Here is a 12,350-nt window from a genome sequence, read left to right on the forward strand (position 1 = left end):
ACTATATTTCGCTTCTCATCAGTATCAAAATTCAGAAGTTGTACAGAGTGCCATATCTGTGTTTTTTGTGTGGTGACAGGATGCTCTGCATATGTCACTCTGTCTCGGAAGATGTTTCCATGACTGCCATGAGTGGCATGATACCCAGAAGTCAACCAGCCATTTCTTACCAGATTTGAAAGTGTCATTTACGCCATGGTTTGATAATTGTGCTTTTGTGTTCCTTTTAGGGTGCCCGTGGAAATGATGGTGCTCCTGGATCTGCTGGACCATCTGTAAGCTTCTCTTTTTAACATATTTTATACTATTAGAAACTGATGTGCATGATCAGCAATGATAATCTATAATAATGAATCATTTACTTTGCTCCACCTAGGAAATCTGTATCCATTTCCAAGTATTCTTTAGGTCCGAGATAGACCATAAAGATAGGAGTTAAGATGGGCCACGGGGTAACAAAGCAAACACAGCACAATAAACCTAAAGACATTCCTTGTCTTGAATAGGTTAAAAAGTGTGCAGTATTGAAGGATACCCCAATGTAGTCATTACTGTAAGACTAATTATGCCTGACTCACTTAGCCTTTCCTCATGTAAGTCTTACTTGTAGGAGGATATATATTCATTTAGAAATGCAAGGTATCCACAAAAGGTGAATTTTCCCTCATAAAAGAACAATCTTAAATTCCTTTAAACCAGCACTATCCGAGTCCAAGGGGGGAGTCACACTTAGCAGCGGAACAGTGAGCTTCTACTAACTTACATGCTGAAGGCAACAGAGAAGGCCAGAAGCAACTGCCCTGAGAAATCTAAATGATAAGATCCCAAATTCAGAGGCTGAGATTAATTATATGTTGAAATACTATTACATTCAACTATACATGCAACGGTCCCCACCTCTTCCTGAGCTTGATGATCATTTAGCAGTCTCAGGGCTGCTAAGATTACTGCTATACATGACTGAGACCCAAGACATACCACTTACCTTACAAAAGATCATAGAAACCATTAGCATCAAGAGAAAATGCAAAATGCCAGTTTGAAATGATTACTCTTAAAATTATGTAACCGTTTTTGGGTCACAGTTATGCCCCAGATTATTGATGCTATATAATATAGAAAAGACTAGCAGCACAGTTGCACAGACTACTAGAGAGACAGCGAAAGTTATGATCCCAAATACACTAAAGCCTCTTATAGTGGTGTCATATTGGAAACAATTACTACTGAACTTAGGGTCATATTTGCTAACACATTTTCCCATAGACACATATGGAAACAAACCCTGTAGTACACCAGGCTACTGGATTGCAAAAAAAAAGTGTGAAAGTAATAGCTGGTACAGTACTGCTGGTGCTACACCACCTTGGTCGTCTGGACCAAAATAGATTTTGGTCACCTGTAGCACCACCCCTAATTTGAAATGATTATTCAATATCATGGTGGAGGCAACAGAAGCAGAGCAGTTTTCATCAGTAGTGACTTAATATTCTTATTAATATTCCAATGATTTTACCACACAACTTTTTCAAAGAGCCAAACACCATCCTGGTGAATTAGTGTGGAATGAAGGACGACTCAGATTTGTATCCAACAAGCTGTGATTGCTGCTGCTGTATCTGGAAACCCCAGACTTTGACTATATTATAGAGCAGTGATTCTCCAATTTGTTACATTATGGGGGGCCCATCACAAACATTTAAAAACAATTATTACAAGCGCAATTGAAATTAGAGTACTATGGTAGCAAAGTAGTTTTGGCACAATATAAAAACCTACTATCTACCACAACCAAACCATAGACAGATCTGAGATACAAATGTACTATGGCTATGGAAAAAGAATTAATAAAAGGGAAGTGTGACATGATTACAGCATATATGGCCAGGGAACAGTGGGATTACTGATTGAAATAGATACATGTAAATTATATTCGCCACAGATATCTATTAAGCCCATTTTTCTGTTAGCAGTTTATGTTAATTTGGGAACCTTAATTATGCTTTTCCTTTTTTTTATTTCAGGGTCCTCCCGGTCCACCTGGTACAGCTGGATTCCCTGGAGGCCCAGGTCTTAAGGTATTTGACAACTAAAGCTCACAAAAGATGTATTTTATGGCTTTGAAGATATGAAAAAAAGATAGAAATAGGATGAGCACAGAAAGAGCACATTCTGAAGAAAGTAAAATATAAAGAAAACTATACCAGAGAAAGCAGCAACCATATCTGCAGATGGAGAATCAAAGGAACATACATAGAAGACAAAAATACCAAGAATCAAAGGGTGTTTCAATTAAAACCTAACTAACATATTTTCTCACTATGCGATACACATGAAGAAATAGATTGCAAAATGCCCTTCATAGAGTTCAGGAAACCTTTTGACTGTACCAGTGTCTCCGAAAGATTAGTATTGTTGGGGAAGAATTGGTCAAATGTTGCATGACATCTGAATGATTCTGTCTCAGCTTTTTTTCTAGGACTATTTGATAGTTCTTAAGCTCCCCATGAAGAAATAAACTGTGAATATAATGTAACTTGTTGTTTTACTAGATATTGTATGTACCATAGACTCCTGTATCAATGATGAAGACTTTTAAGTAAACACAACATGCATTTCTGATCAGCAGAGTCTGTAGCCAACACTTGCAGTTACCTCACCCGGCTACACTATGCATAAATAGGCTAACAAAGTATAGTACCAAACAATGGAATTATCCTTTTTATATTTATATCTGCAGGGTGAAGCTGGTGCACCAGGTTCCCGTGGATCTGATGGGTCTCCAGGTGGAAGAGGAGAACCTGGTCCCCAAGGTCACGTTGGCGCTACTGGTCCTATTGTAAGTCTCAAGAAGTACATTGGTTAACATATGGACAGAGTTTTCAATTGGCAAAAGTGTACTACAATCATTGTTGTTATTTGCCCATTCTCAGGGTCCTGCTGGCAGAGATGGTGCACCAGGTGGAAAAGGTGAAGTGGTAAGTATTACATTCAGAAACATATTCTCCCATACCACAGGTAGACATTTGATAATAGTATTAGGTTATGTGTAATCTGCATTTTAAAGAGGTGATTCCACAGAAACAAAAAACCTGCAATCTGTTCCTTCTTAAAACATTATGACACCAAGCAGACTTTTCAAAAAACGACAATCATAAATATCTTCAAGAATGTGTTTCTTATTATATGATGCCTGTAATATCTGTAAGGGCTTCTAGGGAATTGGAACCAGAATGTTACCAGTGGTCCCATGGAAGCTATGGTCCTCTGGAAACCTGCAACTGAATGTCTTAAAAGTATGGATGCCTTTGCCTCACATCATCATCATCATCATCATCATCATTCCATTTATAAGATGCATAAAACCTGGAGGTATCCAGTGGCCAAGGGCTAAGGATTAAAAAAAACACAACCCTTGGCAAATAATTGCCCTTAATTAATTTCTGAAGGTTAGGAAGAGAAGATGAACATCAGTGACTTCTCCTGACATCTTTTATTAATTCTCCTTTCTAAACCATAATCACATGGTTACTTTAACACCTCTTTAGTTAAATAGGTAATACATAAACAATCGGACATAGGACACCAACATTTATAATATATATCACAATGATTAGATACTGCAGGCAGTCAGAGCAATGTTTAGACAGCAGTCTTACATTCATACAATTTTTGGCGGTCAGATATTAAATTAGAGTTGTCAAAATATGCTTTCAAATAACGTTTGATTCTTTCCTTCAGGGTCCGGCTGGTCTTCCCGGTGCTCCTGGATTAAGTGGGGGTCGAGGACCTCCTGGTCCCGCTGGCACCAATGGAGTTCCTGGGCAAAGAGGTCCATCGGTGAGTAATAACTGTATCATACCAAGTTTTAGAATGATGGAAACCTTTCCTTAGTCAAAAATGGACTTAAAAATATAGTACTTCTAGCACATGGAATTAATTAAAGGATCTATCTTTAAGAATAATATAACCAAACAGCTACATATATTCACTACTTTGAAACCAACATACACAATGAGTCAAAATAACTGACAGCCTAATTTTTGGCTTTTTCTAGGTGCAAATTTCCAATTTGATTGCTCAAAATTTTGAATTGTTTTATAAATTTGCAATACTGGTAGGAGTAAATTTGAAGTATTGGTAAGAAGGGCAGATGTGCACAAATTGTGCTCATAAGACTAACATCTGATATTTTGTATTGAATTGACATATGTTTCACGAATGACATTATTCCGTGAACATTTCCATGGCACTTAGTGTCTCTGAGATCTACTTTTATGAAAGGAGTGGATATTGATAGCATGATACAGCAAAATAGTCACAGACATTTATTTTAATTAATATATACCACATTTAAAGTTTTCATTTTGGCAAATAAATTCTAGGTATAAGAAGCATCAAAATCTGACAGTTGAAAAAGGAACAATCAGATTTTCCTGGACACCAAAGACATTTTCATGGCTGGAATGCCCATTTCACGCATTCCAGCTGTATAAAAAACAATATTTGGTTATATAACAATACTCTCCATTATTCAGAGTGCTCTCTCTCTCATTCAGTGATTACTCATCACTATCATTTTGAGGTGAGACCCCATCATCCAACAGTTGAAGCCTTTTTGTTTCACCTTTTCAACAACAAAAAAGCTGTTCTTTCATCAAGGGGGAGCTAAAAAGTATGACTTGACCAGAGGGCATTCTGTTATGTCACCACACCACTCCTGTTGGCTTGAACAGTGAAATGAGTTTAGAAGAAACCACTCAGACTGGTAGAATTTACTAATAGTTGTTGTATTACGTCATCACCCATCATCTTTACTGCAGTCACTAATGGCCTGATTCTCAATGTTCAGAACGTATCACATTACCCAATAACTAAAACATAGCCATCAGTTTGATTTAGAAAGGGCAACACAATCAATTGCACAGAACTTTAGAACACCAGCTCAAAAATAATTTGCCTTGTGTACCATGATTTGCTACTTTTAGCGTTATAATGATGGAGCAACCCACCATTGCATCCTAGAAACCACCATCAGAAAGGTCCCCAGGACTTTAAAACAGAAAGTTGTCTGTCCCTGTTAGAATATCCTGGAACCCATGCCAATAAGCAAGAGCAGCTATGCATCTGTATGAATCCTTAAAATTGTCACTAATTTAGAAATGCATTGCCACTGTAAGACAGGCCACGCCCTTTCTTAGGAACACTGAAAATCATTCACAGGTCACAGATCACCGGAACTATGCCACCCTAGTCAAATACCAGATCTGCACAGTGAAACGATGGAACGCAAACCTCTCCTCCAAAGTACAAGAATCACTGGACCTCCCTGATCCCCAACTGACACATAATAAAGTGTAGGGCATTTTGCTGCTTTACATGAACAGATCAGGAAAGCAAACTGTTTCTGGTTCCTTCTGAAATAAAACTGACACTTTCCCAATGTTGAGGATGAATGTGACAGTTCCTTATGAGAAACCTGAAACCAAGGGATTGTGTTACACATATGAAAAAAATCGTTATGAGAGATGTTTTCTCAACCACATTGACTTTTTAATTCCTCTTTACAAATTGATGCTCCAGCACTAGGTTTGATAGCTAGCTCAGCACATTAATACATCCAGTCGAGAATGCTTAGTCACAGGTGTGAGGAAATACAGCTCTGCCCAGCTTTTCAATCTTCCAAGGTTGACAACATGCCTATTGTTGGAAAGTAATAATAACAACTTCTCCTATTTAGTGCCAATGTATGTTTTGCAAATACACAAGTTATGTATTGTCATCAAATGAAGCATTTTAGAGGAAATTGGGCCGCATCCCCATTTTCACCTCAAAGCCTCGACAACATCTAAACAATCATCTCCCTGCTGCAATAATGGCTGATATGTCTCCAAAGGTGATTATGTTGTGTACGGTGCATATGTAAATGTACAGGAATTTATATAGCGCAAATCACCGAGCGGTTTCTAAGCGCTTGCTTAGGGAACCCGTCCTGGTATTCCCCTGTGAGATATCCCCGGCAGGGTATCCGCAAGGTGAAAGCCAGGCATCCCGCCGCGAGGGGCCGTTGTGGAGATTAAGCAAGCCATTGCCCAGAGTCGTAGAGTGTGAACCCGTGAATCGAGTAGGCACCGGAGCGAGAATTGTCGAGTCCATGGACATTTTAGTACTCAAGACCCCGCCGAGCCGGGAATTGAACCCTGGTCCCGGGCTGACCTCTGCTTCCAGGTCTGCCTCCTCTAACCAGTGAAGCCATACAAAAGGGGATGATGGACGGAGCGTTTGAGCAAATCAAACACTCACCCCCAGTCAACTGATCTGGGTTTAATCCATCACCATTCTTTAGCTCACTCAGCCACCCCAGTTCAGACATGGCCATATGCAAATCAGTCTGACCCTGTGCCTTATGGGAACAGCCCAGCCCGAACTGCCAAGCCATGTCTTCCCTGGACCGGAAACAAGCATCCTGGGACCGGTTTCGGATTCATAATCCTCATCAGCCAGGCTATCTTGAATCCAGTGGCCAAGTGAGCAAGGGACTCACGTCTGAGCATACCCTGCCACACTTAGGGCGAACAAAGCGATACAAAAGGGGATGATGGACGGAGCGTTTGAGCAAATCAAACACTCACCCCCAGTCAACTGATCTGGGTTTAATCCATCACCATTCTTTAGCTCACTCAGCCACCCCAGTTCAGACATGGCCATATGCAAATCAGTCTGACCCTGTGCCTTATGGGAACAGTCCAGCCCGAACTGCCAAGCCATGTCTTCCCTGGACCGGAAACAAGCATCCTGGGACCGGTTTCGGATTCATAATCCTCATCAGCCAGGCTATCTTGAATCCAGTGGCCAAGTGAGCAAGGGACTCACGTCTGAGCATACCCTGCCACACTTAGGGCGAACAAAGCGATACAAAAGGGGATGATGGACGGAGCGTTTGAGCAAATCAAACACTCACCCCCAGTCAACTGATCTGGGTTTAATCCATCACCATTCTTTAGCTCACTCAGCCACCCCAGTTCAGACATGGCCATATGCAAATCAGTCTGACCCTGTGCCTTATGGGAACAGTCCAGCCCGAACTGCCAAGCCATGTCTTCCCTGGACCGGAAACAAGCATCCTGGGACCGGTTTCGGATTCATAATCCTCATCAGCCAGGCTATCTTGAATCCAGTGGCCAAGTGAGCAAGGGACTCACGTCTGAGCATACCCTGCCACACTTAGGGCGAACAATGCGTCCATCACCACCCCCTTTTTGAAATTATTTTGGCCACCACAAGTGTGGAAGGGTATGCTCAGACGTGAGTCCCTTGCTTACTGCACCATCAGGATTCAAGCAAGCCGGGCCGAAGACGGCTGTAATGCCAGAAACCGGTTCCCAGAAGCTTGTTTCCTTTCCAGTGAAGAATTGGCTTGGTAGTTTGGTCTGCCCTGTTCCCATGATGCACTGGGCCAGGGACAGACTAATTTGCATATAGCCAGGTTCTGAACTGGGATGGTGCAGTGAGCTAAAAAACGGTGATGGATCAAGCCCTGATCTGTTGACTGGGTAGGAGTGTTCTGATTAACTCAGATACTCTGTCCATCACCACCCCCTTTTTGAAATCCTCTAACCAGTGAGCCACACTTCTCCACATATGCACCTGCATTGATGGACAGGGTGAGAGTGGTATGTGGCTTCTAAAGCATACATTCCATTTTGTTAAGCATGTTTGGAAAGAAGCATCATCTGTTGCCAGTAAGGTGCTGCCTGCTGGAATAGACAAACCTTAATTTAATTTGTAGAATGTTAAGTAGTCCAGCCTCTTCATTTTTCCAAGTGTACAAGTGATGCAGAAACCTGGGGCCTCATTTATGAGGCCTTGCGTCAGTTTTGCGCTTCCGATGCGTCACTTTTTGTGACGCATCGGCGGCGTAAAACATGCCTCCTGTTGCGCACTATGTACAAAGTGACGCATCTAAGCAGATGCGTCACTTTGTAAACCCCTGCGCTACATTATACCTGCGTCAGGTATAATGTATGCAGAGGGGACGTTCCCCCGCAAAAAGCCTCGTAATAGTGACGGAGTGAAATCTATGAGATTTCACTGCGTCACTTTTAGGACGCTGTTGCGTCAAAATCTTGCGCCTGCCTCACAGCAGGCGTAAGACTGACGCAAGCCCTTTCACATGGGGCTTTCCCCATGTGAAAGGACGCATTGCTGGAGTTGCGTCACTTTTGTGACACACCCCATCAATGTGTGACTTTTGTGCTTACAGATACGTCCGAAATACTGACGTATCTGTAACTCCTTGCGACATGATGCGTCATACTGTAAATATGACGCATCATTGGTGTCGCAAGGAGGACGCAGTGAAAAGTGACGCATCGCTTTTTTTCACGCAGCGATGCGTCACTTTTCATAAATGAGGCCCCTGAAATCTAAGTTATTTCAATACAAGATTAGGTCCCTGACAGGATGTCTAGAGGAAACACAGAGAGAAGAAGATACCATCAAGGGAATATGTCACTTCTGGTCCCACACCTCTGGTTCTCTGCTGGAAATCCGAGAACCTCATTGATATGAATTAATACTTTCTTGTAATCATACTTGCCCTTGGGCTTGTGGTGAGGTTGCATAGAATCCAACATATTAGTAGAAATTCAGTCAAATGAGAATTAAGAAGATGTTCATCTCTCCCATGTCCCAATGAATTTTTCATTTACATTTCTCTTTAGTTTTTCTTTAGCCAACATATTACCCCTAGCCACGCTAGTTGGCTCTGGACTTCTTCCAGGGACACTTCATCTACCCCATGCAAGAGAAGCTGGGTTCTCTGTTCTCTGCATTGTACTCGTCCTCCCTAAACTGCTCCAGCTGACCATTCATCATGCTAAAGATTAATTAAACCACTGCTCCAACACACACAAGAGCTTTGCTTTGTATTCTGGATGCATTAATCCTGCTATGTAAAGAGACCTCAATGGTGCGTCCAGATATATGTTGACGTTCTGGCCACAAGACCGACTTCTAAAGCATATGAAGTAATATTACCTAACAGTGATTTTCTCTTTACCGAATCTCTATAAGGTAACATTAAGGGATCGGCAAATCTTTGGCAATTCCTTACATACATAGCATTTTGTGATTACCAAATAGCAATTCAGTAAAAATCACTATTTCACAATTATAAAATGCTTATTTGATACATGTGGCCCTTTGACAAGCGGCTACTTCAAACCTGACAGAAAAAAACGATTACACAATACACCGCTATTCAAATCATAAAATGTGCCTATGTTTACAATTTAAATGTTATATTTGTTATAAAATCAAATGCTTGACAAGACCTTATTATTTCATAAAGTTCAGCATGTTGGAAAGGTAAACAGTAAGTTGTTTCAGTAGTGATCTGAAACAAACCTCTTTTAATTGTTCTTTGTTAGATCTAGGCAGCCATAGAATACTCCCTTGAAAAAAAAATGAAAACCATCTGACTTTTCGAATAGTTATAGAATTGTACTGCATCAGTTTTATGCTGTTTTATACAGATTAATCCCAACTCAAGTGTTGATGCTGAGGAGGATCTATACCTGCTATCAAAAGGTTAATAATACTTACAATTATTTTTTTCTCAAAATATGTTTTCCTTAGGGTGAACCTGGTAAGAATGGTGGGAAAGGAGATCCTGGTGCAAGAGGAGAGCGTGTAAGTATTTTCTAGCCTATTCAAATGATGCTATCTCTGAGCAATACCCATTTATGGATCATAATGTATTTGTTTATCACTCCTCTGTTAGGGTGAAGTTGGTCCCCCTGGTGCGCAGGGCCCTGCTGGTGAAGAAGGAAAAAGAGGAGCGAATGGTGAATCAGGCACAAATGGAATTCCTGGGACACCAGGAGAGAGGGTGAGCAATAATATACTATCTAGGAAGAATGCATTTTAAAATTGTGGACAATGGTGTTTGCTTTAATATTTACAGGACAAAAAGCAAGTAGGAGAAATGGCCTATCTTCTGAATGCACTTGTCCAAAATATTTTCGAGCTGCAGCTATACCTTGGAGGCATAAGCATACTTTACATATAACCAAATGTGATGCAATGTAGCCAGGGCTGGCATTAGTGCTGGTGGCACCCGGTGCAACAGTCTTTTTTGGCACCCACCCAATCCCTCACTACCACCCTCCAAAAGTGCCCCTCATCTCTCAATGGCCCCCTCTCACAAACATTTTATTGGTTGTAAAGCACTTTCAAAGGCTGGATTTACTAATTCACCCAGCTATCCACATAAAATACAGATTTGTTCTTTGCAGCAGGCATACTAATCCTCTACGTTACTTTATGGTGAGTCAGAGCTGCCATTAGATCTCTCTCTCTGGCAAGAAGATTAATCATAAAAGTTATCTTTACTGCAGTCTGAAAGCTGGACTTACAAGGTGCTCTGCAGCAGGTGTTTTTAAATCGTAATTGCTTGGAGATCGTAAGTTAGTGCCCCTCCAGGTCAGCACCAAGTGCGGCTGCACCAGTTGCACAGCCATAAAGCCAGCCCTGAATGCAGCAATTGAAAGGGGAGAGAAACCGGAAACCTGCAAAGAATACATTTAAACATGGATGGGATGAAATGAGGTCTATTAGCGTAGAACTGTGGGAGGTGGCTTTACAGTATCTTCCTTCAGGTTATTTAACCTTACTGAGCCCTCAGAGAAAGAAGGAGGGCTTAACCATTACTGCATCAGCCATATGGAATTTGGCTGAAAATAAGCTAAAACAGCCATACATTTCTACCACCTCCAAGTTTGATCTCATGGTCAAGCTTAAGAAGTTCATTTTTGTAAATGCTACATGTGATCCAAGTCTACAGCTATCTTATATGCTACTTCAGTGTACTAATATGCCCTTTTTCTATTAGGGTACCCCTGGTTTCCGCGGACCTCCTGGAAGTAATGGCATTCCAGGTGAAAAGGTAAATTGTTTACAAATTCTCAATCTTTTAATGCGTGTATGTGCATGTTTAATTACTTAGTTGTAGTTGCAATGTATTGTATAATATTGATGGTTTGCCCTTCAATTTCTCTGTCATACACCTAGGGCCTTGCTGGAGAACGTGGTGGCCCTGGTTCTCCTGGTCCAAGAGGTCAAGCTGGTGATCCTGGGCGAGATGGCAGTCCCGGTCTTCCAGGAATGAGAGTAAGAGAACTACTTGTTTTAGTAGTGTTAAAAGCCTTTTGAAATGTCAGCTAGGAAGACACAAATATTTATGAAATGTAATGTGAGTATTTCTGGATTTGAAGACTGGCAGTCAGATTTAAATGAAACTGCAATATATGTGAAAAGACTGTGGTGCATTCATTTGAAGAGTGTGAAGAGTCTTGAAGAGTCCAACTAGCCAATATTCACTACAATTCAAATGGCACCACTATCAATAATTATAAATTTTTTTTTTTTTTTGTAGATACTTTATTCGACAAAAAATCATCATAAAAGTACATACATACATACATACAAAAAAAAATACATAAAAAGCAGTCCGTCCCAAAGTACTACAGCAAAAAGGAGTAATTCTAAAACTTTAAGAAAAAGGCAATGATAATACTACCTAGTCAGTTCAGAGGGGTTTGCTGAGTTACCTAGCATTCTGGAGCGAATTAACCAGGCACCCGCTAAGTATTTTGAGACCCCACAGACAATATACAATGAAACAGTATCACATGACATAATACGCAGGGCTGATCTATAATCTTTCACGCCCATGGACTTGCACACAGGTTTCAGCCATTTGTTCCTGACACGTTTATAGGCAGAACATGCAAATAGGAAGTGGCCCAGAGATTCTTTCGGGCAACTACAGCCTGGGCAGATAAGATCTATCCCCTCCATATTTTTCCAACCTGCCGTGAATTCTTTAACGGGCAAGGTACCATATCTGAATTTTAAAAACAAAGTCCTATCTCTAGGGATTTGGATAAAATCCAGAAAGGGCTCGGTCAAACGCCACACTTTGTGTTCTAGGAACTTAGTCGTTAGTGGGCCAAAGGTCGAATTGGCATGTACCTTGGAATCTACCCATTCCCAATATAACTTTTTTACTTCTAGTTTAGTGGGAGGGCATTGCGAGATCCAAGACGCTCCCAATCCTATCGAGTTTACCAAAAGTTTGAGGTTGTTAAGCCACTGTATTTTGTTATTTACATTTAGGGAGATTAACTCATCAAGGACTCGAGCATAATCTTTTAATTCTTCTGTCCTTCGGAGTCGCACCCAAAATAATAGGGGTCTGAGGTGGACTTTGTCAGCTATACATTTAATGCCCATATCAAGAGATAATGGTAACAGAGGTGTTGAAATGGGGAGTGATACCAGATCTC

At 40.9% G+C, this 12,350-nt stretch overlaps 1 protein-coding gene across 1 annotated transcript in view; it reads left to right on the forward strand.

The window, feature by feature from the left end:
- COL3A1 (collagen type III alpha 1 chain) overlaps nt 1-12,350 on the forward strand; it is a 127,314-nt gene that overhangs the window by 61,117 nt on the left and 53,847 nt on the right. The window contains exons 14-22 of the mRNA XM_078680358.1: nt 231-275; nt 2,025-2,078; nt 2,741-2,839; nt 2,934-2,978; nt 3,742-3,840; nt 9,640-9,693; nt 9,785-9,892; nt 10,895-10,948; nt 11,074-11,172. Of these exons, the coding sequence (XP_078536484.1) occupies nt 231-275; nt 2,025-2,078; nt 2,741-2,839; nt 2,934-2,978; nt 3,742-3,840; nt 9,640-9,693; nt 9,785-9,892; nt 10,895-10,948; nt 11,074-11,172 (657 nt within the window). The remainder of the gene's footprint in view (nt 1-230; nt 276-2,024; nt 2,079-2,740; nt 2,840-2,933; nt 2,979-3,741; nt 3,841-9,639; nt 9,694-9,784; nt 9,893-10,894; nt 10,949-11,073; nt 11,173-12,350) is intronic.

This window comes from Lissotriton helveticus, chromosome 3_1 (assembly GCF_964261635.1).
Source record: "Lissotriton helveticus chromosome 3_1, aLisHel1.1, whole genome shotgun sequence".
In the NCBI taxonomy this organism is placed as follows: Eukaryota; Metazoa; Chordata; class Amphibia; order Caudata; family Salamandridae; genus Lissotriton; species Lissotriton helveticus.